At 37.0% G+C, this 27,997-nt stretch overlaps 2 protein-coding genes across 2 annotated transcripts in view; one reads left to right on the top strand and one right to left on the bottom strand.

Annotated features, from left to right (window-relative positions):
• LOC135482159 (midasin-like) overlaps positions 1-27,997 on the top strand; it is a 106,273-nt gene that overhangs the window by 29,310 nt on the left and 48,966 nt on the right. Inside the window, 8 exon segments of the mRNA XM_064762018.1 lie at positions 19,529-19,691; positions 21,435-21,536; positions 21,975-22,146; positions 24,071-24,187; positions 24,375-24,459; positions 24,944-25,216; positions 25,463-25,677; positions 25,913-26,235. Of these exon segments, the coding sequence (XP_064618088.1) occupies positions 19,529-19,691; positions 21,435-21,536; positions 21,975-22,146; positions 24,071-24,187; positions 24,375-24,459; positions 24,944-25,216; positions 25,463-25,677; positions 25,913-26,235 (1,450 nt within the window).
• LOC135461883 (uncharacterized) lies at positions 8-11,487 on the bottom strand. Its single transcript, XM_064739154.1, has 3 exons — positions 11,135-11,487; positions 10,421-10,504; positions 8-2,241 (listed from the first exon to the last, which is right to left on the bottom strand). The coding sequence occupies exon 3, from the start codon at positions 2,197-2,199 to the stop codon at positions 973-975; it is 1,227 nt and encodes a 408-aa protein (XP_064595224.1). The 5' UTR covers positions 2,200-2,241; positions 10,421-10,504; positions 11,135-11,487; the 3' UTR covers positions 8-972.

The following is a 27,997-nucleotide window of genomic DNA, read 5'->3' as shown; positions in this document are numbered from 1 at the left end:
AGGAATTGACATGTTTTATTCAGTTTAACTTTAAAACATAAACAATATAGACAGAGCAATTTAGATACTGAAGAGCTTAAACCGGGGATTTTTGACAAAAATCTTATCAGTGCAAATCCAAATGAAATTTTGCTATTATTTTTAGAATGACCCAAATAATTACATTTCACAAAATATCAGCCTTGTCTATGCACGTGTTACCGTTCAAAATTGGTAATAAAGTTCCCAAAAACAGATGGCATTATAGCTTTTTCAAACTTTAGAATCATTTTAACACTCTAAATAGTTCAGGTACAAGTCTGATATATACTGAGAACCAGTCATTTGAGCTATTCTTTGTAAATATGGTTTGATTAAAAAATTTGAATTTTTTGTCAAAAATCTTTGGTGTAGCCTCTTTAAATGTAAAACTTCCCAGCTTCTAACCTCCGTATAGCTGAAGAAGGGACAAGCCTATTACAGTAAGATATATGCAGATTTAACAAAAATCCATTTTTTCTTAAAAACACAACTCACTATTGTAATCCAGCAAATACCTTAGAGAAAAACTTTTTTAAGTGAAAACATTGATCAAGCATTCAACAGTTGTTTTATTATGGAGAAATTGACATCTATACAAAAGTATTAGAATTGCAATAAAGCAGAGTGCTGGTATAGTAAGAACAGTCTATTAATATAAATCAAACTGGGATGACTTGTATCACAATCCTGCTTAGAGTGGGATTTGTATATCATACTTGTTCGGTGCTGTTTGTACATGTTAGCTGAAAAATTAGCATTTGTTCTTCATATGACTGGCTTGTAGCTACATAAAGTAAGTTGAATTAGAGGCCTTTTGGAAGTATGTGTTCTAAGAGCAGTATTTATCAGCATGTTTACGGTAAGGTGCATGTAACTGTTATCCATCATTTAAACTTTAATGTTTTCTTTGTCAACCGCTAACGACGATAGGCACAAGACAGGCTTGTCAGGTTAGTTAATGCTTGCTGTGCTGGGTCTGTAGTCTAAAGACGATGGCCTCCGTCCAGTCATTGATGAAGTTGGTGTCCCAAGGGAGCTGTTTTCTGCGGTTGCTAGGCGAGGCGGGAGTACAATATTTGGCTGATTTTCCGAAACAAAGTGCTCGTTAAATATCACGTTATCCGCAGCGTTCCATGAAAATGTCAGATGGCCAGTAGGTTGTTCTATCGTGTCATTGGTGGTGTGCAGTGGGATTTCATTTACATATACATCACGTGACATGTGGTGAATGCAACCAATGTCGTGAAGAATAAGAATAGAGAAAACTGGTGTAATCACTGGCTGGCTCCAGGCCAAGATTGTTAAAGCTTGATAGAGTTTTTTAGGCCCTCGATACTTGGGATCTGCCAGTGTGAGAATAAAAACAGGATACCAGAAAACCACAAATGCTGTGATTAGAGAGGCCATTATAATAACTCTTCGCAAATGGAGGTGAGCATAACATTTTCTAGGCTGAAGCACATCATCATCAGAATCTGCATTATTGATACTTTCAGTGGAACCAGATGTTGAATTTATCTCCCTTGAAACTGAGCGATGTATGTAGGCCCACTTGTGGCCACGAGACCTGCGGACTATTTTCCGGTAGAGTATGAACGAGCACAAATACGCCAACAATATGGCTGCCGTCATAAGTACCATCCACAAGACATGTAAAACGAAATTGTTAGGAATTCCATATGTGAAAATGCAATTTCCAATATCATAATTATATTCAGGATTTCCTGGAATAAATGCAACACCAAGGTTAAGGAGCACACTAGAAAACCAAATCATGAAAACTCCAAACAAAACGCAGCAATAATTACTTTGGCGTTTTGGACCATAATCCGTCAGCTGATATTCTTCATTGACAATCAGCCCCAACAGATTGTAAGCAGAAGTGGTTACTATGACGATGTAAGACGCTCCAATCAGATTACAGTGGTTGGGCTCTCGGCCATGAAGGAGACTGTAACCAAAAGGAACACAGTAAATAGCCTTTAGGAAATCCAGCATGGAATGGTGACACAGAAAAGCTGTTACTGAAGAGCGGAATTTTTGACAGCAAAGTATTGCCATAACAATAAACAGGTTGCCAACTCCGCCCACTGCAGCCATGGTGAACATAAGTCCCGCCTCTATTTTGTGGCTGTTTGGAGCTGGCATGGAGAGTAACATGGTCGTCTTGTTGTTCATCTTGCAAGACTTCTCTTAGGTTTTATGAAAAATCCTTTAAACCTGAAAGAAAATAGAAAAATAAACATCAGGTCTTTTGAAAAGATTACTTATTTCAAAACTGATGATTGAGATCGGAAGACTTTGAGTTGTAAACAAGCTCTGGCTTGATGTGAACTTTCAGTTACAATTCTGATTTGAAACAAAATCAAACCAGAGACGTACTTATTTTTTCTGAGGGGTTAAAGCTGTCTTTTCACAATCTGAACTCTACCTTTGCTACATGTACATGTAGAACAAATTGTGTCCTTGCTACATGTAGTACAAATTGTAGCCTATGTCTTTTGCTACATGTAGTACAAATTGTAGCCTATGTCTTTGCTACATGTAGTACAAATTGTAGCCTGTGTCCTTGTTACATGTAGTACAAATTGTAGCCTGTCTCCTTGCTACATGTAGTACAAATTGTAGCCTATGTCCTTGCTACATGTAGTACAAATTGTGGCCTATGTCCTTTGTTACATGTACAAATTGAAGCCTTTTCCATTGTTGCATGTGCAGTAAGTGATCTAAAGTTTCGCCCAAGGACTCCAAGGATTCATTGTGTTGGTTGTGGTTGTTACTGACGGAGTTGCGCAGGAGAAAATGCGCAGTTCAAAAATGTAATAAAGAAGCTCATGCTTCGCTGAGCAGTTAGTCTATCACCAACGTACCACCAACAGTTCAATCATTATAATTATAGTACATGCACTTTGCAGCAGGTTGAGTGTTTTAATATCATTATTGTATGATAAATGGGAATTTGGGAGAAAACTGTGGAGATTAAACGTGACTACCAAGTACCTTTATGCATCTAGAGTGTCGTGAAATATCCGTTTTTAAACTGCAGAGCTCTCCATATACAAAGCTGTAACACAATTTAGCACACCGCCAATCCATATTTGCAAACTAGGTCTACCAGCAGATGAGGTGAAGATGTCAAATTGCGATCAAAGTGACACCTACACAGGTGCCTTTGCACCACTGCAACTAAAATGTTCATTCTAGTGTAAATTGAAAGAATTATCAACTTGTGCCCATATTCCGTAAACATGATTACTTAATATTTAATCGATTCTCATCAGATGAAATTGTAGTCCTACAGATTGGTTTTATGTACATGTAAACACAAGCCCCTTACAGTCACAGGACTCAAAATTTCCACGTGTCCACCCATAGATCACGTGATTTTGGTGGTGAAAGGCAAAACAATAATCTCATCTGTCGCTGGCGACACATAAATCACGTCTCGGGCAAAACTGCATTTTGTTTATAAAGCCAGTGACATTGTTGTGTGATCTCCTAATGTGATAACAACTGAGACAAATCCTGTCTCCTGTTATGCCAGACTCGCACACAGTGCTACTGAGAAGGGGTAAAAGTAAATCGTGGTGGTTTTCAGAAACCTCATATGGAGTATGTTTCCTGTGTCTAATGGAGGTTCCCGATATATAAAAACATGAGAAAAGGAACTCTTCTGCAATAAGAGAACAGTTCAAACTGTAAAGAAGCAAAATGTGCGTGTTGACTGACATACTATATTGGAGTTACATGGACAGATTGTAGCCTGTGGTCCTGCTACATGTAGTACAGATTGCATCCTGTGGTCCTGCTACATGTTGTACAGATTGCAGCCTGTGGTCCTGCTACATGTAGTACAGATTGCAGCCTGTGGTCCTGCTACATGTAGTACAGATTGCAGCCTGTGGTCCTGCTACATGTAGTACACATTGCATCCTGTGGTCCTGCTACGTGTAGTACACATTGCAGCCTGTGGTCCTGCTACGTGTAGTACAGATTGCAGCCTGTGGTCCTGCTACGTGTAGTACAGATTTCAGCCTGTGGTCCTGCTACATGTAGTACAGATTGCAGCCTGTAGTGCTGCTACATGTAGTACAGATTGCAGCCTGTGGTCCTGCTACATTTAGTACAAATTGTAATATATGGATGGCATTGCTGTACAATTGCATGAAGTAAAGAATGAACTAACAGTAATTTTAAGTAACATACTTAAGTTTGCAGCACATGGCAAGGCGTAATTTGAATGCCATACACTAGGAAAATATACAATATAGATTATCTGATATAAGTAACAATTGGTGGTTGGACTGTACACTATGTTTCTCAAATTTTGAACGTTTCCCAAGTTCATACTGTTTTCTTTTGAGAATGGTTGTTATGTCTTTAGGCTTTGGACTTTTTTATTGCCTGCATTTTGGTTTGCCTTACATACGTGTATTTAAAATATGGGAGGTCTTCTTTCAAAATAATCTCTGAGTCAGTAACATTTTGGAGACAGTGTCTACATTGTACATTTTCAGGGAATATTGACCATAAATTTCGTTCATCACTAACTTACCCATATTTCCTGATTCTGAGAGGTCTATTGATTTTAGAAAAGTTTTTTTGAGCTTGCTTGGAACATAGGATTTATTTATTTATTTATTTATTTGATTGGTGTTTTACGCCATACTCAAGAATATTTCACTTATACGACGACGGCCAGCATTATGGTGGGAGGAAACCGGGCAGAGCCCGGAGGAAACCCACGACCATCCGCAGGTTGCTGACAAACCTTCCCACGTATGGCCGGAGAGGAAGCCAGCATGAGCTGGACTTGGACTCACAGCGACCCTCATTGGTGAGAGACTGCTCTGTCATTACACTGCGCTAGTGCGCTAACCAACTGAGCCACAGAGGCCTCCTGGAACATAGGATGATGTTCTGGAAAACTAAGTTTCAGCACCAAAAATAATATTCTGTGACATTTATTTGCCTCTAAAAATGCACTTTTGTGAATGAAATTTTAGGTCACTTAGGGTAATATTTTCAAGTTGTCTTTCTACCGTGTTTGGATCATAAATACATGTCTTAATGTATACATCCTGTTGGCCCACATTTCAGAGGAAATTACAAGTAAAGCAATCAGCTCTTCCTTTCCTTACGGTAATAAAGTCACATGCTAGAATATGGTTTTGAATTATGAAAAAGGAAGTATTCAGCTAAATTTGTTTTCCCTGAAAGACATTTTTAGATCATTAATATTGCACTCTTCAGATCTGATGAAGTGTATTCTATTAAAGGCCAGGGGTTGAGATATGGGTCCAGCTCTATGAAAACACTACCACTGTTTCTGTGGCAATTATCAGCTGAAATGTCTATTATTTCTTGCCTGTTTGTAACATCTAAGTGTAGGGCTAATTGTTATCATTGTCCAGTTACTATATGTTTGGCATCGAATCCCTGGCGAGAAAGGACTACAAGTGAAAAAATGATGAAAGGAAATCAAGAAAGCTCTGTTCTCCAAGTTATCTGTCTCTCTTTGATAAAAATATAAATCCTGCTATAAAATGTTACCTGCGCTACCGTCATAATTATTTCTGTAAAACTGGGTGACGTTTGAATGTTTTTTTGTCAATGTTTCCTTTAATTATGTCTCTTCAAAGAGGTAGTTGTAACTTGCTCACTTAGCGTTCAGCATGAAGGGGATATTGCAACGATTGGTTGACCTGTATTAGTATAATGTCTCGGGCAGAGCATCTTACTGGCCTTCGGTAAGGCGTCTCAAAATGACCCCAATTAAACCCCAAGCACTCACTCACCCCTTGATTATGTCTCTGTTATGTGATTTTAGTTGAAATAATGAGGTCGAAAATAATATATTTTGCACATGTAACATGGTTATTGTTTCAAAAATGATGATTGAATCGGAAGAGTTTGAGTTGTAAACCAGCTTTGGCTTGATGTGAAACTAAACTGACAATTCTGATTTGAAACATAGATGAATTTTCCTTTGCTAATGTAAAAAGGGGTGAAATGTCACTGAAGTGACTTCAAGCTGTTGTAATTTCTTAATTCATCCAATTTAAAACATGATTTTCTTGTTTTAATGGCATGATGAATTGGGTACCAACAAAGATACCTTTCATCACTGGCATGAAAAAGGGATTTTCTGTGGCATCTTGAAATATTTGTCATTTTTTAATGTATGACAAGTTTAGTGTTCTGAAATTCAGCCTAAGATATGTGGCCTATATTTATGTCAGCCTTTATGATGACATTTGTTTATGTCAGCCTTTATGATGACATTTGTTTATGTCAGCCTTTATGATGACATTTTCTTCTGCTTGAGAACAGTGGCCAGTTCAGCTTTTGTCATTACATGGGGTAAGATACCACTGTGTAAAAACTCATTTGCATATGCCAAAACAAAATAAAAATTTTAAAAATATGAGATAGTTAATATTCACACCTTCCTTATATGGAGAACAGTGTTTCATGTAATGAAAGGGAGAGTGGTCTTATGTACTATGTTATATTATATCATGTTTTATTATATTATATTATATTATATTATATTATTATATTATATTATATTATATTATATTATATTATATTATATTATATTATATTATATTATATTATATTATAGAGTATGGACTTAAACTTTGATGTATATGCATATCAACAATTTTAAACATACATATACATGCATGCATAAACATGGATTGAATAGAATAAGTCATGTATTGCTTCAAAATTTTGTTATAAATCATTTCCCCAGGGCTTTGTACAGTTTCCTGCCACCATAATGCTGGCCCTATAACTGAAATATTCTTGAGTGCGGCGTCAATCAAAGCAATCAAATAAATAAATCAAATAAATATAAATGAATCACTCTTTGTCTGACGTAAGACGATAACATTATGGATGTAGAACCATATTTTACATACCTTTATAGCTTGTATGATTTTTGGTCTGCATTACAAAGAAAGCATCATTATTTCACCATTCTCAAAATTTAATCTACATGTATTTAAAAAAATTGATATAGAAAAATGCTCCAGTACTGACACCAAGGACATATCACAGTTACATGTGTATTGTTTCAAAAATGATGATTGAGATCGGAAGAGTTTGAGTTGTAAACAAGCTCTTGCTTGATGTGAAACTGAACGACAATTCTGATTTGAAACAAAACCATGGAATTTTTGGACTGAGACACCATAGTTGTCTTTACATATAGTTTGGGAATATAAGGTACGAAATATGTCAAAGAAAAACTTCTGTTAATTTTTAAATATGATTTTCTTATCTTCTTGACCTGATGACTGGGGTACAAACAAATAAGACTACATTTACAGTTAGTATGAATTTCTGTGGGCTCTGGCATCATTTGTGACATCATAGTTCTTTTCTTTGACAAGATCGTCAGTGTTTTTAAATTTTCAAGACAACTTATTTAGGAGAATCGTCAGTATCTAGAATTTCCAAACCATGTCTCGTGTGAATATTTCTCTTCGTGGATTACATTGTGACATGAAAAAAGGGATAAAACATTCACGGTTCCTTTGTGATTGCCTGTGCCTGTTTTAGTTTTCATGCAGCAAATACTTTTATTGACATAAATCATGCAGGCTCCATAAAATATGTCCTGTATTGATTTACGTATTTTTGAACCATATATTTTTTTTTGGTTTAACATAGGATTATTTTGTATACTGTATACCAAAAGTATATCCTTACTGTACATATTGTATTTTATTTGATTTGTAGTCCACTTTACAATGAATCCATCATTTCCTCCATTCCTCTCAGAATTTGACTCATTTTACACAATTTAATTGTGGCTTAAATTGAAAATAATTTTAGTACTTACAGAAATTAATTGGTACATGTATCATGGATTTGTTTCAAAAATGATGAGTGAGATCGGAAGAGTTTGAGCTGTAAACAAGCTCTGGCTTGATGTGAAACTAATTGGCAAGTCTGATTCGAAACAAAACCATGAAAAGGACTTACAGTGTATTAACCCACAAAATCTGATTTTCATATCAGCTTGTACATGCAGGCATAGCTTTTGCCATATTCCAGGTGTGAGCGTCCAATTACAAGGCAGGCAGTGTTAAGGTGAAAGGAGTGGTATCTTAAAAAGTGCTTCTTGTATCGAGCTCAGATTTTGCACACATGTATAGCCCAATAACAAGAGGTTGGGGGGGGGGGGGGGTCACTGTCGATGCACGATGTGCAAATTAATTACCATAAACTACAACATTCATGATTTAGCCTCCTGTATGTAAGAATAAAAGTGAAGGTAAATGTTTCTCCAAAAATACTGCATGTATTTAATTCAGGCTTTACCTGCATTTAGAGCACAGTAAACATGAAGAGGATGTTCCATCGTTGGTGCCAGGCATGTATGTTATGGTAAATTACAAAGTTCATGTTATTTATGTATTGAGCTGAAGTTTTGTGTTTACTTGTCTCCAACACTGGAGAGCTCTTTGATAGCCTTGTTAATACATCTAAGTTTTTTGACATGGTGATTTTGGGTATAAATAAATAAATAAGTATAATTATAGTGTGGAAGACAAACAGTTCTACAGTTTCCTGCATTTTATGTGATGTTTGTTTTCCATGATGATTGTATGTCATTGTTTTAAATATAGTTGAGAAGACCAAATTATGAAAAGCCTTTAGGTGAAAGTTTGTGAAACCATGTCTCTGTGAAAATCTCTGAAGGTCCTTATGTTCTTGTTTTTGGATATTCATATTTGTTGATTAGAATTACATAAAATGAGGAAAAACTTGTTTCATGTTGTAAATGCCTTTGCATTTAGCAGGTAATAAATACTTTTGATGATCTAAATGTATGCACACAGTTTTGTACTTATGTATTAAGGTAGGTTCTTTAAAATATGTCCTGTTTTGATGTATTTATTGTCCATATGTTACACACATGTTAGGGTGTTTTATCACATATTTCACTGGTTACGTGTGACCATTTGCCAACGGTCAACGCACATTTGGTCTTATTTTCTATGCAGTAGTCTTTCATGTTACATATTAAACCATAATAAGTCTAATAAAGTATCATTATATACACTCTGGAAGTACATTCTAGACCCTTACCATATGCATTTTAGCTTTTATGACTTTTATCTGATCCACTTTACAAGGAATGGATCAAATTTGGTGCCTACAATTCTGGCAAAAGTTGATTTATTTTGCTCCATCTAATTGTACCGTGAAATTAGAGAAAGAAGAAAAAGGATTCTAGAACTGACATCGGTATATCATACCATGGATTTGTTTCAAAAATGATGATTGAGATCGGAAGAGTTTGAGTTGTAAACAAGCTCTTGCTTGATGTGAAACTGAACGACAATTCTGATTTGAAACAAAACCATGGAATTTATATGCTGAGACACCATAGTTGTCTTTACATATAGTTTGAGGATATAAGGTATGTAAAGATGTCAAAGAATTACTTTTTGAACTTCTGTTTGAGTTAATACAGTATTTTTAGGGTGATTATTGGATTTGATTATATATACTTTATATGACCTAAAATTTCATCCAACAAAAAGTGCATTTTTAGAGGCAAATAGATTACACAAAGTCTTTTTTCTGGTGCTGAAACTTAAAGTTTTCCAGTAGATTGTCATCACATGTTCCAAGCAAACCTCAAAACACGCAAAACTCGATAGAACTCTCAGAATCTGGAAAAATGAGAAAGTTAGGCATGGACGAAATTTGTGATCATTTAGGGTAACTTCATTTCCAACTAGACCTGCCAAATGGATCTGAAGTTCTCGACCAATACTTTATATTCATTCATCATTTGTTTATAATTTGCTATCGTTATTTTCCACTACATCATAAAATGATTGAATGCAAATGTGTAAGTAAGTAATTAAGTAAGATATGTATTAAAATAAAAGGAAAAGCCGTGTATGAAGCTCAAATCAGAATGTTTGTAGACAGGATTTTTAAGCCTTTCAGAAGCATAAGTAAAAATTATACTTATTTTTTATACTAAAAACATAAATATACCCCAAAACAAATATTGGTACTTTTGGTGGTTGCTACTCTAACTTTGTGTTTGATGGTAATGTGTCATTTTACCAGTGTATTTATAAAATAACACTGTTAATTGTATCCTTTATAGAGTATGTACATGTATTCTAACAGTTATGTTACAGTTTTTTGACCAATTCTCCAAAACTTGCTCAAAGTCACTTTGATACATGTATCTACCATTTATGTTATTCTGGCCATTCTACAACCATTGCCGTTGATATTGCCCAACCATCTACTAATTTATTTAGCTATACAAATCCCAGGAGTTACTGGACAATTAAACTGGTTGTGATGAGGAATGAATGTTGTAGATTACATGTAAGCGGTATTGTCTGCTCACCTCCATAACAAGGTACTCCTGGAGTAGAGGATGGTTATCCCTGAACGAGCTGGTGTTCAGCAAGAGTCGGATGTAAGTCTGTATCTGCAACCAGTAGACAGAAAGAAATAGGAATGGTATTGAAAATTATACATTGCCGCTGTCTATCATTATAGATATTACCGTCACAATGTTGTTAAGTGGTATTCCATCACCATTACATGAAATTACCTCATTCCAGAGAGTGCTGGCTTCTACAGCATTAGATGAAGCAATTTTTGCGTTTTGGGAATCCAAGGTAATTGCTTATTGCCTGTCAGTTGTAGGGAGAATGGATGGCTTATGCCGACAGTTTATGATCAGAGCTTATTTTTCCCCCTTTTTTGGTAAACACACATCTTTTGATCATGTGATCATTCTTCCATTTTCCTACTGCCAATAAATGCAGCATTCCAGCAAATAGGTCCTAAAGAAAATGTTTTTAAGGCTAATTACTTTTAGCTTGAAAAAGAACTCTGCAAAGCAAAATGAACTCTTTTTTTTTTCAAGAAGCATGTTTTTTTAATGAAGTCTCAGACGATATGACTGTCAGTTTAATCGACATAAGTGATCAGACGCCAAGGAGAAACTTCTGATGCCAGTTTGCACAAGGGATGGTTTCCAGTACAAGCCAAACAACTGAGTAAAATTAAATTGAAACACAAACCAATAGGATATAAAATGTCTTCAAATTACCTTTGGTCTTCTCTAGAAGTTGGTAAAAACCATCAATACACTGGTACCTTGAACTAGCCAGTGTAATTTGACCAACAGGTAATATTTTCCCAAGAAGAAAATGTTCCTCGAAAATTAACTTGGGGATATTTCTGGTATACTTCCACACCAAATATCTTGTAACACATGAGATGAGGACACTGTGATTCTCGTATGCTGTTACAGTTTGTTGAACTTTTGCTTATAAAGCAGTGACTTTCCGAGTGACATGACACCTGCCTGTCATCCCACACAGCAGCTGCAATAATAAAGTCTCGATAAGGCTGTAAAACGATTAGGTCCCCTCAGATGCTCCCCAAGCGAGTGACTAATGGACCAAGTGACTGGAGATATGTCAGCTGGTGGGTACGTGGCTGTGGACCACAGAGGAGGATCAGGGAGTGTCTGCTGACTGACACGGATTGATCGTGTTAGACATGACCTCAGGTGAATTACTCCGTTGTGACATTCTGAACTGGGACCAAAGTGGTATCAAGACCGTCGTCTATCTTTAAGCGTGATCTGTTGAGTTAGTGCTGTCAAAGCTGAAAGAGAGGCTGCGTGGAATCTGCTTGATGTTAGTCGTCGGTAGATCCTGTCTGTGCGCTGTGCCCGGAAATTGTCTGCCCGATTCTTAATCCAGAACTAGAGTCCCTGTTCCAGTATTTAATTAAGAGTAGAGGCTGGCCTTGATTCCACTTTTGGATTTCACCCACAATTGACGTGATGGCCCCATTGTCTGGCAACCTTTATTATCCACTCTAATCTTCCGTGAAGATGACTGGTCAGGCGTCTCTCTCAACGCTCCCAGAAAGTGGAAGTCTGGAAAGAAGAGATATGAAAACAATAATAAAGGCGAGGGTAGCTGTATTGACTTGAGAGAAACTGACATGCATATTTAGCGGTAATATTCTCATTTTCATTTCCCAGATTTCCTGGAGCGTGAGAATGTCCCTCTTCCCAATGTTAAAAGAAAGTTTAAAGTTAGTCCATGTTACAACAGTAAACAAAAATAATTTTGAAGGAAAAAAAACATAGTGAGTATTTCATAATTCGTCCATCTTTTCGCATATTTAAGAGCAACTTCAGTGCAATTAATGCACCTTGTCACTTTGATTTTGCAGACAAATCTACATCGGTTGGGCTGGTCAATTTCAGGGCTTCGAAGAAAACATAGTTTTATCAGCCTATACAGAATAATGCCTTCAGAGTATGCTTGAATAAACACTTTGCAAACATTTGAAAAGGTTTGAAGAATTAGAGTAAGTGATGTATAAGTATAAGTGTAACCTAAAGTTTAGGTGTGTAGAAAAATGCACTTTCAGAAGGCATTAAAATGATACATTTGATGTTGATAAGAAATTAATTCTTCAAAAAAACCTCGTAAATAAGCCTACTCTGTGGATGACTCAAACAGAATCAAGCACAGTGCGACATTAAAGAACACTGTACTCTAGGTGAAATACAGTAAACTAAAAAATATTTACCATAATACATTTGGCAGAGACAGGACTTCTATATGGCCAGTAAAACTGATTGCTGAGATATCCATTTGAAGTGACCTGTTTTGCTTGTTGCCATGGCAAGGGCAACTACTAAACTGGTTTGGTAATCCTTGTATAACAGCTGGCTTATCCATGCATAAAGAACAATGGACAAAAATCAGAATTATCTGTAGGGTACTAAGCTTTCATATTTCCTACCGTCCTGCTGAACGCTGCGTCAGGATGTGAGCCTCAAAACAGAGAGCTTAAGACAAAGTTACCAGTTACCGCTGAATCGATGGCCAGCTTCGGAAAGAAATTAAAGCAGTAGAAACAGAAGTGGTTGTTTGATGTGATGGCGTGTAAGTGTGGGATGTGCTAATGGCCTGGGCAGATCTGAGAAAATGGCTGTGGGTTGGGAATCAGGTTGTGCACTGCCCAGGATACAGGTGCTATTCTCATGTTTATCAGCCAAATCTTCTGAGAGATCAGCCCTGGATCCTATCCCCTCTTGCCAACACTTCCTGATTTCTTTGAACTGTCCCTAGATTCCACTGATCAAAGCCTGGTCCATGTTAGAGTGCTCTGGTGCTCAAAGAAACCAGGCTGTATTAAATCCTGTCAGCCTATCTCTACATAAACAGGTGCTTGTGTGTGTGTGATCAGCATTCATGAAGCCATGTTTTAATACTGGCAAATTTTTCCAGAATGAACTACATGGAGTCTCAGAAATTTGTTTTGACCATGTTTGACTACGATAAATGTCCAAAGCATGAAAGAATAAAATAAAATTTTAATTTTATTGAATAAAGATGCGATATTTTCGATACCCATGATAAGTACAAAACTATCCTTTATTAGGGAATAAATATATGCTTAAAGGTTAAAACACAAAAAGGTATATTTTACAGCCATTGCTGATATGTATAGGCATGGGAATGCTTTTCTTAGAATTTTAGGAAATTGAAAATTACATAACTATTTTTATCCCCTTGTGCCAAAATTGTATTGATTGAGGACTGGGCCCAGTATATTTCAGATGAGCATGTGTTATATAGGTGTCATTTTTCATGACTACATTTAGATGGGGTTTTTTTTCTCGTCTTCCCTTCACTTTTGCACCCCCCACCCTGCCCCCTTATATGTACCTGGTATATGGAGTACATGTTGACCTTATCTGACCAAACAGCTTTGTTTTTATTGGAGGCCTATTCATTTGTCAGTTTAAAGTTAATTTCTTGACTTAAGTAATGCCAAAAGTAGTTGTGCTTAAGCTGCACAGATTTGTGTGAATTTTAGCATATATGCCTGTATAGTATATGCAGATCACGGCATCACAGATATGGGTAAATTAAGGGCAAAGAATTTCCCTCCAGATCTTGATGTGCAAGTTGTTGTGGTAGGAGAACTGACATAGATGTATGTCCTGCCAAGATTCCTCCTACCAATCAGTGAGTCCGTGGAACCCCTGTCTCATTACTACACACTGTACAATGTAGTTGACCAAAACAAAGCTAGAAAGAACTGACTACACACTCATGGATGTGTAGGTGGATGGAGGACTCTGTTAGCAGTGGTTACAAACAGTTGTCAGAAGTAAAGAAAAACCAACAGTTCTAAATGTTCAACTGTCAAATGTTTCATTATTTTGTTAATGTTATAGTCTTAATGTAATCAGCCTAGTTTTACCAACTGCATCTCTGTGGCAGCAGGTATTGTACCTGTTATCTTTCTAACATTGATACCTTCCAGATATAAACAATCAAGTAAAATATTCATCAGGTGTGGTGGTATGGAAAGCCTTATTGATGGCAGATGGCATCAAGGTGGTGTTACATGTTGTCATGGAGATATGGGATTAGAAAAGACAGCAACTTTATGTATAAATGGACTTAAACTGAACGCAACAAGGGAGTACTTTTGCTCTTTTTCTTCTTCTTTTTTTCTCTTTCTTTAAACAAAAAGCTTGTTTCCGATCACCATTAACTGTCTCCCACATTCTGAGTAGTCCTGGGTTATAAGGAATCAGGGAGAGGAGTGGGTAAAGATGACTGGGTTGTCTTAGACTTCAGTGCCTGTTTAAGTAGCAATAGTCTGAGTGGGGGGATAAATCTGCTTTCTGGCGGTAATAAAAGACTTTTAAGAGTATGTGGTCAATGAGCCATCTGTTAGCCTATTTGACTAAATCCCTGGGTGTCTTATGTCAAGAGGTCTGGGGGTTTGGGGCAGGCAGTAAAGAGCAAAGCACATAGGAACACATTTTATCACCTAGGATTTATTCTGGATGAGCTCAATATTGCCAGCAAGCCTGTGTTGTGCCCATGAATCTCCCACCTTCTTTCCTCCCCAGGCACCTATTGAGTTTCTACGGTCATTAAACATTTATGTTTATCTTCAGGTTTCTTGAGACTACCTTTAAGAGTGTTTGCCATCTTCCAAGCAAAATTGTCACATCATAGTCATGCTTCATGTGGCTGTCAGTTCTGCAGGTCTGAGCGTTGGTTCTGGCATTCTAGTGTTGTCTACAGGCTCATTGTTTCATTCAAGATTTAATCAGATTAAATGTTCATGTGTTTGCAATTAAGTGTTAATTTTTTCTGTCGTCCTGGAATGGATTTTTTCCTTGAGTAACCATTCATTCATAAATTTAGTGTTTTTATTGAAATCTTTTCAATGCCGTAAACTGAACCTGGTTTTTGTCTACTGTCTGTTGATCAAGGATGCGTGAGTATAGCCATTCTTTATAATCTGGCTTCGTTAGATTTGGGGTGATTATCTAACAAAATCTTTAATCAGAATCATTTCAGTTTCAGTTTTACATTTATAAACAAATCATTGTATCATCGTAATGAAAGTTTACACAAAAATTTTTTGAAGTGAAAGTTTGTATGGAGAAAATTTACATATTTCAGAACTTGAAAATTTTACAAATCCACTTTGTGTTAGTCTACTCTAGAGCCAGAATTGTACCTCACCATTGATGGTAAGTATATGAAAAGTTCATACATGTCGCATGTTAATGTGTCCTGTTCTCAGGGTCCTAGATTGTTATTTCATGCCAAGAGCACAGGAACAAATGAATATGGACACACCCAAATAAACATGATGGTGTCCTAGGAATGCAGTCATTGGAAAATATAATGGTGTTTTAGAAACGCACTCACTGGAAAATAATGTTATGCACGGGATGAAAACAATGTTGCTCTGGGAAGATGGCGATGTAACACAATTTACAGTGTCACTGATTTATACTAGGTTGTGACACGCCCCATTTGCTGGGAATACATCGCTGGACGCGATCCCCGGAGACAGCGGGTTATTACATTAGGAACTAGCGTGATCAGGGCCTGGGTGTAATGTGGAGATACCAGCCGTCGAGTGAAGTCAGGTGATAACCCCAAGCTCGACGTTACAATGTGTGTACACCTGTTAGGCATTTGAAGCACAAGGTCCACTCTGTCAGTCAGGATTTAAGTGACTAATCCCTTATTTTCAGGATAGGTTTTGGTTGCAATGTCAACACATGCACATATGAACTCACTGTACCTGACATTCAGCATTGTTAGGACGCCATGACAACCAGCATCTTTTTCATTGCTTATGTCTTTGTAGCACTATGAACATTATCACATACAGGTAGGGGTCTGTTGTTTGTCGTTTACACCATTATTTCTGTCACAAGGCTTTGTTCAGCGTATGTTTGTAACAGTCCTGTCTCACTGTTCACATGTTTATAGTACTGCCCCTTTTAACATCAGGACCCCAAGCTCTCCCAAGTTTTCTCCAACCATAACGCTGGCCACCATTTACAATAAGCAAAATACACACTATTCTTGAGTATGGCATAAAACACCAATCAAAAAAATAACTCCAAGTCAGGAGATTTATCACAGGCACCTACACCTGACGAGGGAAAGTGGTTTAATCTGGGTACTCTGGTTTAATTTCTCCACCAATAAAACAGACCTGTTTTGTATAAGCGAAAGGTACTTCTGAAATGCAGTAATCAGATGTATGGAGTACATGTAGATACATAAATTATTGTGCTGCCTTACTGGAACACCATGCCAAGGACATTTAACATGATGGCCCAGTGTACTGTTTTACATCAAATCAGTAAACTTGCTTTCAAGGAGTATCCTAATATTTTGAGTGATAAAATGGTCAATGGTCAGGCTTGAACTCCTGTCTCCTGCTTATTAGGGTGATGTAACCTCTTGACCACTGCAATGCAGGCTGAAAGTATGTGATGCCGAATGTGCTGAATTTGTGGTTATGTATTTACTGCGTTAGATCAACGACCCGAGAGCATTTCTGAAGTGGATGCTCATGTGAACATCAAATGAATGTATTTTTTTAATTTTCATATGTTTCTTCAAGAAAATCAAATGAATAAAAAATTAAAGCTGAAGACTCCGTGAACCTACAGGGTTTTTTTTTTCTTAGAATAACGACAGTGCCATAAATTCATTTTTTGACTGCAGGAGACTTTCTCAGTGTTTTTTTTTTTTGTTGGATTTGTTTCTTAAAAATGCTTGAAGAGTTTGAATACAAAGACACACCTGTAAGGCTTAAGGCTTTGTTGTTTTGACTACTGTTTTAAGCAAATGGTGCAAGTGATTTTCTGCTTTATGGGATACATGTATAAAAACTCTCAACTGAAAAAGAACTGAAGGTGAGTTGTTAGTGGAACCCATTTGCTGCCTGGTTCTGTGGCATGGCAGTTTAATTAGTTGATGTATACTGATGTGTTTTTAAGCAGAGGTTTATTATCTGGAAATACGGCTAGGTTTCAGAGCTAGTTACAGCAGATTTATAGTCTCATGTAATTCCTATGCCTTTTGAGGCTGGATTGGATCGAAGGGGCTCTATTGTAAAGCTCAGTCATTAGTCGCAGAGCTTTTTTACCTCCTGTTGTCGAAGAGTCTGACATGGACGAAGGGTGCTTAATAAATTTGTGCTGTTTTCCAAGCTCAGTGCCTCCCAGCTGTATAATACCTTACTTTGCCTCGGTCGCTTTTTTATTTAGTTGTGATTCAAGGGCTGTGAAAACTGATCCATCAGCGGGCTGGCATTTGTGATCATTGTCGGGATTTCTTTTCGTATTAAAACGTCGCATAATAAATGTCACTTGACAAGAAAAGCCTAATGATTATAAATTCTCAGCCAGTGATTTTAACTTGGTGTGTCTGACTGGATTCTTGTGGCTCAGTGGCTGCCCACTTGCCCTTAGCGCTTTCAGAATCATTATCCGAGCATATGTCCCTTTTTGCGTGTAATATTTTGAAATTTCTGAGCAAGAGATGGATTGATAGTTAATCCAGTCTGGCAGAATGGAAGCATTTGTTTTTATGCCGTCGGCTTCTTTGCTCTTCTAGGTTTCCAAGGTTCAAGAAAGTGTTAGGATAATTGGGTTTTGGCCTGAACAATGCCATCTTCTCCGAATTGGGTGCAGCCGTGTTGATATAATGTGTCAATCTAACTGCGTATTCTCTAGAGTGGTGTGAAACACGTGAAATAGCGGGATGTTTTTTCAAGGTCATGACTGTGGCAACAACCTGCACCTGTGTTGTCAGAACTGTGTACACTGATTTTTAAAGTGTTGAACAAAATCAATAACAGAAATTGCCTTTCTGAAAGGATGGCTGTGACGCTCACCACAGTCACTCGTTCAGAATTGCTTTCCAATGACATACCAAATATTTGGGCACCTCTTTTCTTCCGCTGAAAAAGAGATTAATAAGGAAGAAAATGCATTGATAATAATTTTTAAAATATTGTGAATTATTGCATTTTCTATGGGATTGAACATACCACAAAGAAACCCTGTGATAGCGCTAATGGTGGGAAATAACTGGCTGTTGGTACATGGAGCAGAAAAACTCTACAGTGTGATCCAGCTATCCCAGACTGGGCAGCTAGAGTACATGTAATGGCTATATAATTTCTATTCATTGTTTGAGGAGAAATTGACATTTTAGTTGAAACGCTCATGTACATGTCTACGTGCTAAGTTGCATCGGGCAACTTGCTAGTATCTGTCCTGTCAGAAAGTCAGACATAGGCTTTGACTCATAGTTGTTTTGTCAGAAAGTAAAAAAAAAAAAAAATATATATTAAAACATTTGCACATTCAAATGTTGACAATTGATAGATGTACTTTTACTAAGATTAGTTTGGAACTTAAATTCAGTTAGCATGATTTTAATTTTTTTTTTTTTAAATTGAGACTTGTATATTATCAGAACCAGTTAATGGCTGTGTTACACTTTCATTGGCCAAGAATATTTGTTCGTGTTAGTCTTGCTATGAAAACGTACACCATCAAAGACGGGTAGAAACAGCTTACTTACCTGGTGCTCTATCAAGTCACGTATGGTGCTGAAGTGTGTGCTGGTAAGAATAAAATATATTGCTGGGTCACACAAGGTGACCTTGTGTACAACAAGATTAGCCAAGCAAGGTACCAGGTTCTCCCATGAGTTGACATTTGACTTGCGAGATACACATGTGATAATCCAGTGAATGGTCTGCAAGTTTAATGTGAGCAAATATCAGGTATCTGGTTGTATACAACGATTGTTTATGTAGGGCGCTGTTCACCTTCCTATAAGTGAAATAGTCAAGATACACATGGAAAAGTTTGTCAGTGTAACATGCCAAAGGTTGGCTGGATTACTCTGGGCTCTGCAGATTTATCCACATGTAATATACGGATCTCCATCATATTAATGTTAAGAATTTCTTGAGTATGGCATTAAACAACAGAATTTTAAAACAACAGCAAAAAGTGAGTAAAGTGTGTATAAAATTTTGTAAGCCAAATCACTTACAGTTTAACCAGGGTAACCTGCTTCACTTTGTTTTCAGTTAAAATTTTTTTGTTTGATAGGCCGATATTGGTCGCCACATTGATGATGTTGCCGAAAAGGTGGAGGCGAATATTCAAGAGATATCAACACACCTCTTGCTGAGATCCTCAGATCAAGTGCAGCTGTCAGCCATATGTAATTTGTGGAGTCTCTGGGGAAAGTATGTTACCATGGCAACAACAGGTTAGTAAAAATACCCTCTAACAGAAAGAAACATTTACTTATTAATACAAACTAACAGTAGTGTTGAAGAAATGTTCTCATATTTGTCTTTCCTGATTCTATTTCAGTCATATTGGAATGTAAATCATACCCTTTTTGAGAGGAATTAGAAATCCATTCTGTGTAAAGATTTCTTTGTTTACTTTAACCACTGCAAATGATGAGTACATTCTCTTGACACTTCTTGTATGAATGCAACGTGAATAGTGCTCTTTTGATCTGATGCAGTGTCAGTTTGGTATTGACAATCTTTAACAGCTGCTTCCCATATTTTTGTGTCAGGAGACATCTTAGTATGAATAATTTACAGAAGTAAAGTAATGGATAGCTTTTAACTGCTATGTCGGAAGTGTGGACAGTGCCATTAAAAATGAGGATTTCACAGTTTTGTGGATAGTGCTTTGCGGCATCATCTTTCATGAACAAATTATATCTCAATGCACACAGCTGCTTTTCTGTATTCGCTAGATGCCTGAAAGCGGATTGTATTCATGGCACATTGAATATTTCTTCATCTCCTTGCTATTGTTTATTTTATAACAAAGGGCCTTTCTTAACAGTTTCGTGAAACTTTCTTCTTGGAAACTATAAACAAGTCATTATGCTCTAAAGGTAGTGGTGTGGTTTAGTCCCTTTGTAGAAGCAGCCAGTACTTTGGCCTTTGGCAACCTTGGCCTTTTTATTCAAAGTCATTGGGGTCATTTAGGTTAAATTTTATAAAAGGCTTGCAAACGTGATATCTCCAGAGTGGTGTATGTCAAATTCATGAAACTTACACCACACATACACTTTTAATGAGGAAGAACTCTTTTGTTTTTCAGCAACCTTGACCTTTTTCATAATGTTCATTGGGGTCATTGAGTTAAATTTTATAAAAAGCTTGTAAACATTCTGTCTCTAGAATGGTTAAGCCCAAGTTAACCAAACTTACGCCTTGGCATGAGGAAAAACCCTATTGATTTTCAGCAATGTTGACCTTTTTCTTCAAGGTCATTGGGGTCATTTAAGTGAAGTTTATGAAAGGCTTTTGTACACTCTAGAACGGTTTAACTCAAGTTCACCACGCTTACACCACACTCATGCTTTGTCTTGAGGAAGAACCCTGTTGATTTTCAGCGACCTTGACCTTTTTCTTCAAGGTCATTTAGGTTAAATTTTATAAAAGGCTTGAAGATTTGATATCACCGGTGGTTTATGTCAAATTAAAAAAAAAATTACACCACACATACACTTTGTCTTGTGAAAGAACCTTTTTGTTTTTCAGTAACCTTGACCTTTTTCTTCAAGGTCATAAATTTTCTAAAAGGCTTGTGAACATTCTTACCCCTGAATGGTTTAGCCCAAGTTCACCACACTTACACTTTGGTATAAGGAAGAACCCTGTTGATTTTCAGTGATCGTGAGCTGTCTTCAAGATCATAGGGGTCATTTAAATTAAATTTTACGGCATTCAAAACAAAGAAAAAAGTTGTTATCCTGGAAAGGTATTCTGCTTCATGTTTCACAACTTCCTAAATGCCACTTCCTAGATCTTCCTAGAAGATCTACACATTATGACATACCACCGTTAAGCTGGATCTATTCATTACATTGTACATGTGCTCAAGGTTGAAGGGTTTTAACCGCTTTAACTCTTGTAACTAATAATGAGTACTCAGTCACAGTTGTTTCTTTAATGAAGCTGTTTTGTTTAAAATGTCCCAGGTCTACAGTCTTCAAGCACAGCAGAACAAGAGCTAATGAGAGGCCAGGTCAAACAGCTCATCATCCTGGTGGACACACTGGAACAACTACCAGCAGGCTCTGGTAAGTACAGTATTCTGTGTTTTGAGTGAAGGCTGAATGGTTGATTTTGTTCTTCAGTGGGTTTGTGAAATGGTGTAAAATACATGAAGAAGAGTAGTGTGTTCAGTTTCGTTGTTAGCCCCTGTTTCTGTTTTTATTTAGACCAACAAATAATTCTGTTTTATTCAAATGTCATTACTTAAAAATGTCTTAAACTAATCAGTCCTAGCTTTGAAGAATATTTTGAAGTTTATAGAGAAGAATTTCTCAAATTTTGTTCAATAAAGATTACAGAAAAAACATGGTATAAAATTTAGTTGGCAACCATGATGAAAGCCGTGGAATTTTTTTTTTTGTGTTTTTTTTTTTGCTTTGTTTGTGATAACACTTTCTTCACATCTTTTAAAGTCAAAGCTTAATTGCTGTAATGTTGTTTTACTTTTATTCTTTTTTTTACAGAAGTTGTCAGAAACAGACTTACAGAGATCAAGAAAGAACTGGTTAGGCTGGGAAGAAACTTTGAAATTCCTGGGAAGAAACGTGGGGGTACATTTGAGTGGGTGGACAGCCTCTTAGTCAGAGCTCTCCATTCTGGTGATTGGCTGCTTATTGATAACGTAAATTTCTGCAGGTGAGGACCAAAAGTTAATAACCATTTTTTAGGGGATTTCAGGATTGTTTTTTCCTAATTTCAGTGCAGAATAAATGTATTACATGATGTCACTTCAGAGCAATGTACCTAGTTTTCCCTATCAGGTTACCATTGCTTGGCAAAGTTGGTTTCTGTTTATCCCAACTGTCTGCTGTTTTGATGAGAGACTCAGGATATAATTGTATACATGTTATTCTTCATAAATGAGCAGACAGATTAAGATATTGCACTGTGTAGAGCATACAGATTGAAATATTGCACTGTGTAGAGCAGACAGATTGAAATATTGCACTGTGTAGAGCAGACAGATTGAAATATTGCACTTTGTATTGAAATATTGAACTCACTGTGTAGAGCAGACAGATTGAAATATTGCACTTTGTAGAGCAGACAGATTGAAATATTGCACTTTGTAGAGCAGATAGTTTGAAATATTGCACCTTGTAGAGCAGATAAATTGAAATATTGAACTTTGTAGAGCAGATGAATTGAAATATTGAACTTTGTGGAGCAGATGAATTGAAATATTGCTCTTTGTAGAGTGGATAAGTTGAAATATTGCACTTTGTAGAGCGGATGAATTGACAAATTGGGCTTGGTATAGCAGATGAATTGAAATATTGCACTTTGTAGAGCAGATAAATTGAAATATTGCACTTTGTAGAGCAGATAAATTGAAATGTTGCTCTTTGTAGAGCAGATAAGTTGAAATATTTGCACTTTGTAAATGGGATAAGTTGAAATATTGCATTTTGCAGAGCAGATAAATTGAAAAATTGCTCTTCGTACAGCAGATGGATTGAAATATTGCCCGTTGTGGAGCAGATAAATTGAAAAACTGTGCTTTGAGAGCAGCTAACTTTCTACTCTTGTTAGAATCTAAGTTAATGTAATCAAATTAAGTCTTCACTTTCTCTTGGTGTGGATACAAGTGGTAACTCCCATGGGCACTGTAAATTACTGACAGTTGGACGTATTTTGTTATTGCCACATCTGCAGGCGAATGTGGACTTGTCAAAGACTGAATTTAATGAGGTAGATAATGTCCCCAAGGAAGTCATCTGGCAAATAGCTTATCTAAGAGAACAAATGGGGGAAACTTGTTATCATAATTGATATAATTTCTATCAAGGAGCAGGCCTGATTCACTAGGGTACAACTCATGTTCTAGGGAGTGGAAAGGCTGGCTTTTACAGTAACAGAGATATTTGCTGATAGAGGGACTTAATTGGAGAAAATTAAATTAGGACTGGCTATGGCTAGGTTGTGGTTGATGTTTCTTTGAAAAATTTGATTTTTGGATGGGCCATTAGGTGTTAGTGGTGAAGGAGCATTTGTTGCATCGTTTCCTCACCGGCCTGCGGCTGTAGATCAGTTCTGATGTCTTAGTACCAGGGCAAGATCGAGCAAATCGTGTTATGTAAACCACCGTAGAGTTGGGGTCAAAAGGTGTGGATGTATTGATCAGATTATCACAAGGTTTTGGCATGTTCCACACAGCAAACTCTGGTGTGGTCACAGCAAACTCTTTCTTCCATGTCATTAAAGGGAAATCACTAAGGCAGCAGTGATTGCAAATTCAAATAGAATTTAGATAATTATTCCTAATTGTGAGTAATGAAGTATTGGGGCTCTATTATTCACAATTTCAATTCCTGAAAACAGTGGTAAACACGAGACAGATAAATAAATATTGACCAATTGGTGTGTTTGAAGAAACAGAACTAACTGATACTTGCAGACATGTTTGTTGACATTCTAGTAAGGAAATATAATTCTTATCTAGTGCATGAGAGGTTGTTTCATATATTTGCCATATTCATTTGGTTAGATTTTAGAGAAAAGGGAGCTATTAACGGTAAAATATTTGTTTTTTTTTTTTCTTTTTTTTTTTTTTACTCAGTGCTTCTGTCCTGGATCGACTGAATGCCTTGTTGGAACCGAATGGAGTGCTGTCTGTCAACGAAAGAGGTGTGGTTGATGGACAAGTGCCAGTCATCAAACCACACCCAAATTTCAGGTCTGTTTTATTCATTTTCGTGTGCCGTTCTGGTTCTATTGTTTATGTTTGAGACATACTTAACGTAATTTAGATGCATATTAGACACTCTGAATAACCCAAATCTCCACTTTTAGGAAACACAAGGAATGTTAAAACATGTTGGATTAGTACCTGTTTTGAATTCAGTCATTCATTTTGTATTCAGGCTATTCCTAGCCATGGACCCCAAGTATGGAGAAATTTCTCGTGCTATGCGAAACCGAGGAGTGGAAATTTATATCCTGGGAGAGGTTGGTGTTATCTTTCAACTTTAGTTCAAGAACATGGACTATCTCACTATGGCCTGGCATTTAGTTTGTACTTAAACAGCAATAGCTTATGAGGGGCCTCTGAGGCTCAGTTGGTTAGCGTGTTAGCCTCTCATCAATGTGGTCGCTGTGAGTTCATGTCCAGCTCATGCTGGCTTCCTCTCTGGCCGAGAGTGGGAAGGTCTGCCAGCAGCCTGCGCATGGTTGTGGGTTTCCCCCCGGGCTCTGCCCGGTTTCCTCCGACCATAATGTTGGCCGCTGTCATATAAGTGAAATATTCTTGATTACGGCATAAAACACCAATCAGATAAATAAATAACAATAGCTGATGTCTTTTACAATTGTGTGTATCTCACCACTGTTACCACTGTCACACCAGCTGATTACTGAAAAGATGTAGTTAAAAATACCTGTAAAGAACTAGGCATAATATATTTATTATCGATGTGTTTTTTGTGCATTGCAGGGTGAAGGTGGTTGCTATGACAACCTGGATGTGAAAACTGTTCTTCATGGAATTGGTGTGGCAGGAAAAGCTGTCACTGATTGGATGATTGAGTTGCATGAAGAAGTAAAGGAAAGTTTGATTGGTGGTGAAAGACCAACAGTTCAGCACCTATTAAATTTGGCTCTGGTGTTAAAGCAGAAAGTGGACAGGGGAGTTTCATTGCTGAAAGCCTTGAAAACGTCGAGCTTGGACGTTTATGTCCACGGTTTGAAAATGACTGCAACAAAAAAAGTGAGTGTCTGAAAAAAGGATGTTCTGTTCACCTCTGAATCTACTTATCTCTGTTTTCTTTGATAGCCCTTATCAATTGTTTATTATGCAGAAAGTTTCATTTTTACTCTCTGTTTAATAGGATATATGAAGTTATGTGTACTTATATGTGATTTTATTGAGATAAATTTTCTGGTTTTATTTATTATCATCCAGTTAAAAAAAATCATATGATTTTGGTTTGAAGATTTTTTTTTATTATTGCAGAAAGTGCTTCAGTTAGTTAACAGGAAGTTTGAAGCTCTTGCAACAGATGACAGCAGTGTTTTTAACAATGAAATGTCCACAGAGATTGGTTTGCAGCCAAATCCACCATTGACCATAGAGGATTTCAATCAGGATTGCACCTTGGCAAACACCATCAAGAACTGTACAATGATAACTCATGCCTGGGATAAACTAAATTCTATATATTCAGCAAGGTAAATATGATCTGGGTTAGTGTTCAAGATTTCACAGTTTACACATGTAGGTTTGGGGGGAGATGTCTTTGAAATCTCAGTCGGGAAAAGTGGGTACTTTGTAATGAACAGTGTGGAGTTTTATGGGTTTTAGTGGAAATATTTACATTTCTGATTTTTTCTTCAAGTAAATGTTTACCTTTGAATTTATTCCGTCTAAAAGTTTTATCCGTTTTCTTGTTCTCATCGTTGATAGAAAGGAAAGAGCGATGTGTAACACAACAGTGGAGGAAATACAGGAGACACTGAGTTTAATGAAGTATGGAACCAAGATTTTCATTGAACAGATGTCTTTAAGCAGCTGGCAACTTTCTTTGTGTTGGATTAAAAGTTTCTTTCAAAAAAGAAAAAATGTTGACAAAGATTTGCAGCAGTGCTTGTCTAAGAATGACATTTCAAACCCGGAGTCCATCATGTTAGCCACACAAATGATGGAAACCGTTCAGAAGGAAGTAGAAACGCTGCTCACATGTTCTGCCGCCAAAGACTGGGAAATCTTTCTGATGAAATTTAATCCAGGTAAGTCTTCAGGACTACATCAGAGACCATGAAAGCCAGAGCATTTGTCATATTGATTTACGATGTAGACATTGAATTCATCCCTCATTAGCTGGCTGAAATTCTGACTGACTGAGTGCTTGGATGTTTGAAATGCAGGTATGACTGAGTAGCAGTTGGCTCTGCTTGTGGAAATATCAATAAACTAAATATGTTATCAAAGACTATCATATGTAGATAACAGAATGGTTACATTGTATCTATAATTATATTATTATTGAACTACTTTCACAGTGTAATCATGTAATAAACGGAAGAATGTAACTGTCCATCAGAAGGGATAGAGAGGATCAAGAAATCTGTTTGAGTACTCTTTGTAGCCTTTGAAAAATGAGGATTTTAAAGGATTTAAGGATTTATGAGGATTTAAAGCGAACATTGGTTATATTAGGCTAGGTATTTACATTGGGATGAGTATACATGTAATGTTAATAGCAAAGTTGATTGAACAATTCCAACTGTCCTTAAATTAGTAATTTGTCATGTAATTAGAAAGAGATATAGTCCATACTGTTCTTTCATTGGCAGGTACATGTATAAGTTAGTAGCCCATAGTTGATTTGTGTTAACTGCCATCATTATGAAAGGAAAGAAAGTTGATGGACTTTGAATATGTTGGTATTTAAGAGATAATACATGCACGAGTGCTGTTTTTCATGGAAATTGTCATATAGAATTATCTGTTGGAATGGATGTTCCTTCTGTGAATGACTCAAATGACTTTGTTTTTATTTTGTTTATTGATTTTCTGGCGATGGACATTTTTATGCATTATTCTGTATCTTGTATCTTGGTGAGAGATCGCATTTATTCATGCCTCATATACTGAATAAAATATTTTCATTTGAGAAACTTGAAAGTAGCAAAGATTGTATTTGTCAAGAAAGGATGAATGTGATCATTTCAGCGTTTAGATCCTGCATAGGTATTGGAAGAAGACTTAAAAAACCATTTTAAATAGTGTCATCTGTGACAAGGTGTGGATTTGTACATTAGTTCTGGCTCCCAAAGGTGTGACAAGATATGGATTTGTCTGTTGGTTCTGGCTCCCAAAGCTTTGACAAGGTGTGGATTTGTACATTAGTTCTGGCTCCCAAAGGTGTGATAAGGTGTGGATTTGTCTGTTGGTTCTGGCTCCCAAAGCTGTGACAAGGTGTAGATTTGTGTGTTGGTTCAGGCTTCTAAATCTGTGACAAGGTGTGGATTTGTCTGTTGTTTCTGGCTCCTAAAGCTGTGACAAGGTGTGGATTTGTACGTTAGTTCTGGCTCCCAAAGCTGTGACAAGGTGTGGATTTGTACGTTAGTTCTGTCTCCCAAAGGTGTGATATGGTGTGGATTTGTCCGTTGGTTCTGGCTCCCAAAGGTGTGAAAAGGTGTGGAATTGTCTGTTGGTTCTGGCTCCAAAAGCTGTAACAAGGTGTGGATTTGTATGTTAGTTCTGGCGCCCAAAGCCGTAACAAGGTGTGGATTTGTATGTTAGTTCTGTCTCCCAAAGCTGTGTGGAATTGTCTGTTGGTTCTGGCTCCCAAAGGTGTAACAAGGTATGGATTTGTACATTATTTCTGGCTCCCAAAGCTGTGACAAGGTGTGGAATTGTATGTTAGTTCTGGCGCCCAAAGCCGTAACAGGGTGTGGATTTGTACGTTAGTTCTGTCTCCCAAAGCTGTGTGGAATTGTCTGTTGGTTCTGGCTCCCAAAGGTGTAACAAGGTATGAATTTGTAC

This window comes from Liolophura sinensis, chromosome 1 (assembly GCF_032854445.1).
Source record: "Liolophura sinensis isolate JHLJ2023 chromosome 1, CUHK_Ljap_v2, whole genome shotgun sequence".
NCBI lineage: Eukaryota > Metazoa > Mollusca > Polyplacophora > Chitonida > Chitonidae > Liolophura > Liolophura sinensis.
This window is presented reverse-complemented; position numbering and strand designations above follow the sequence as displayed.

Excerpts from the sequence above, each read along its gene's own strand:
- LOC135461883 (XM_064739154.1), bottom strand. The coding sequence starts at position 2,199 with ATGAACAACAAGACGACCATGTTACTCTCCATGCCAGCTCCAAACAGC.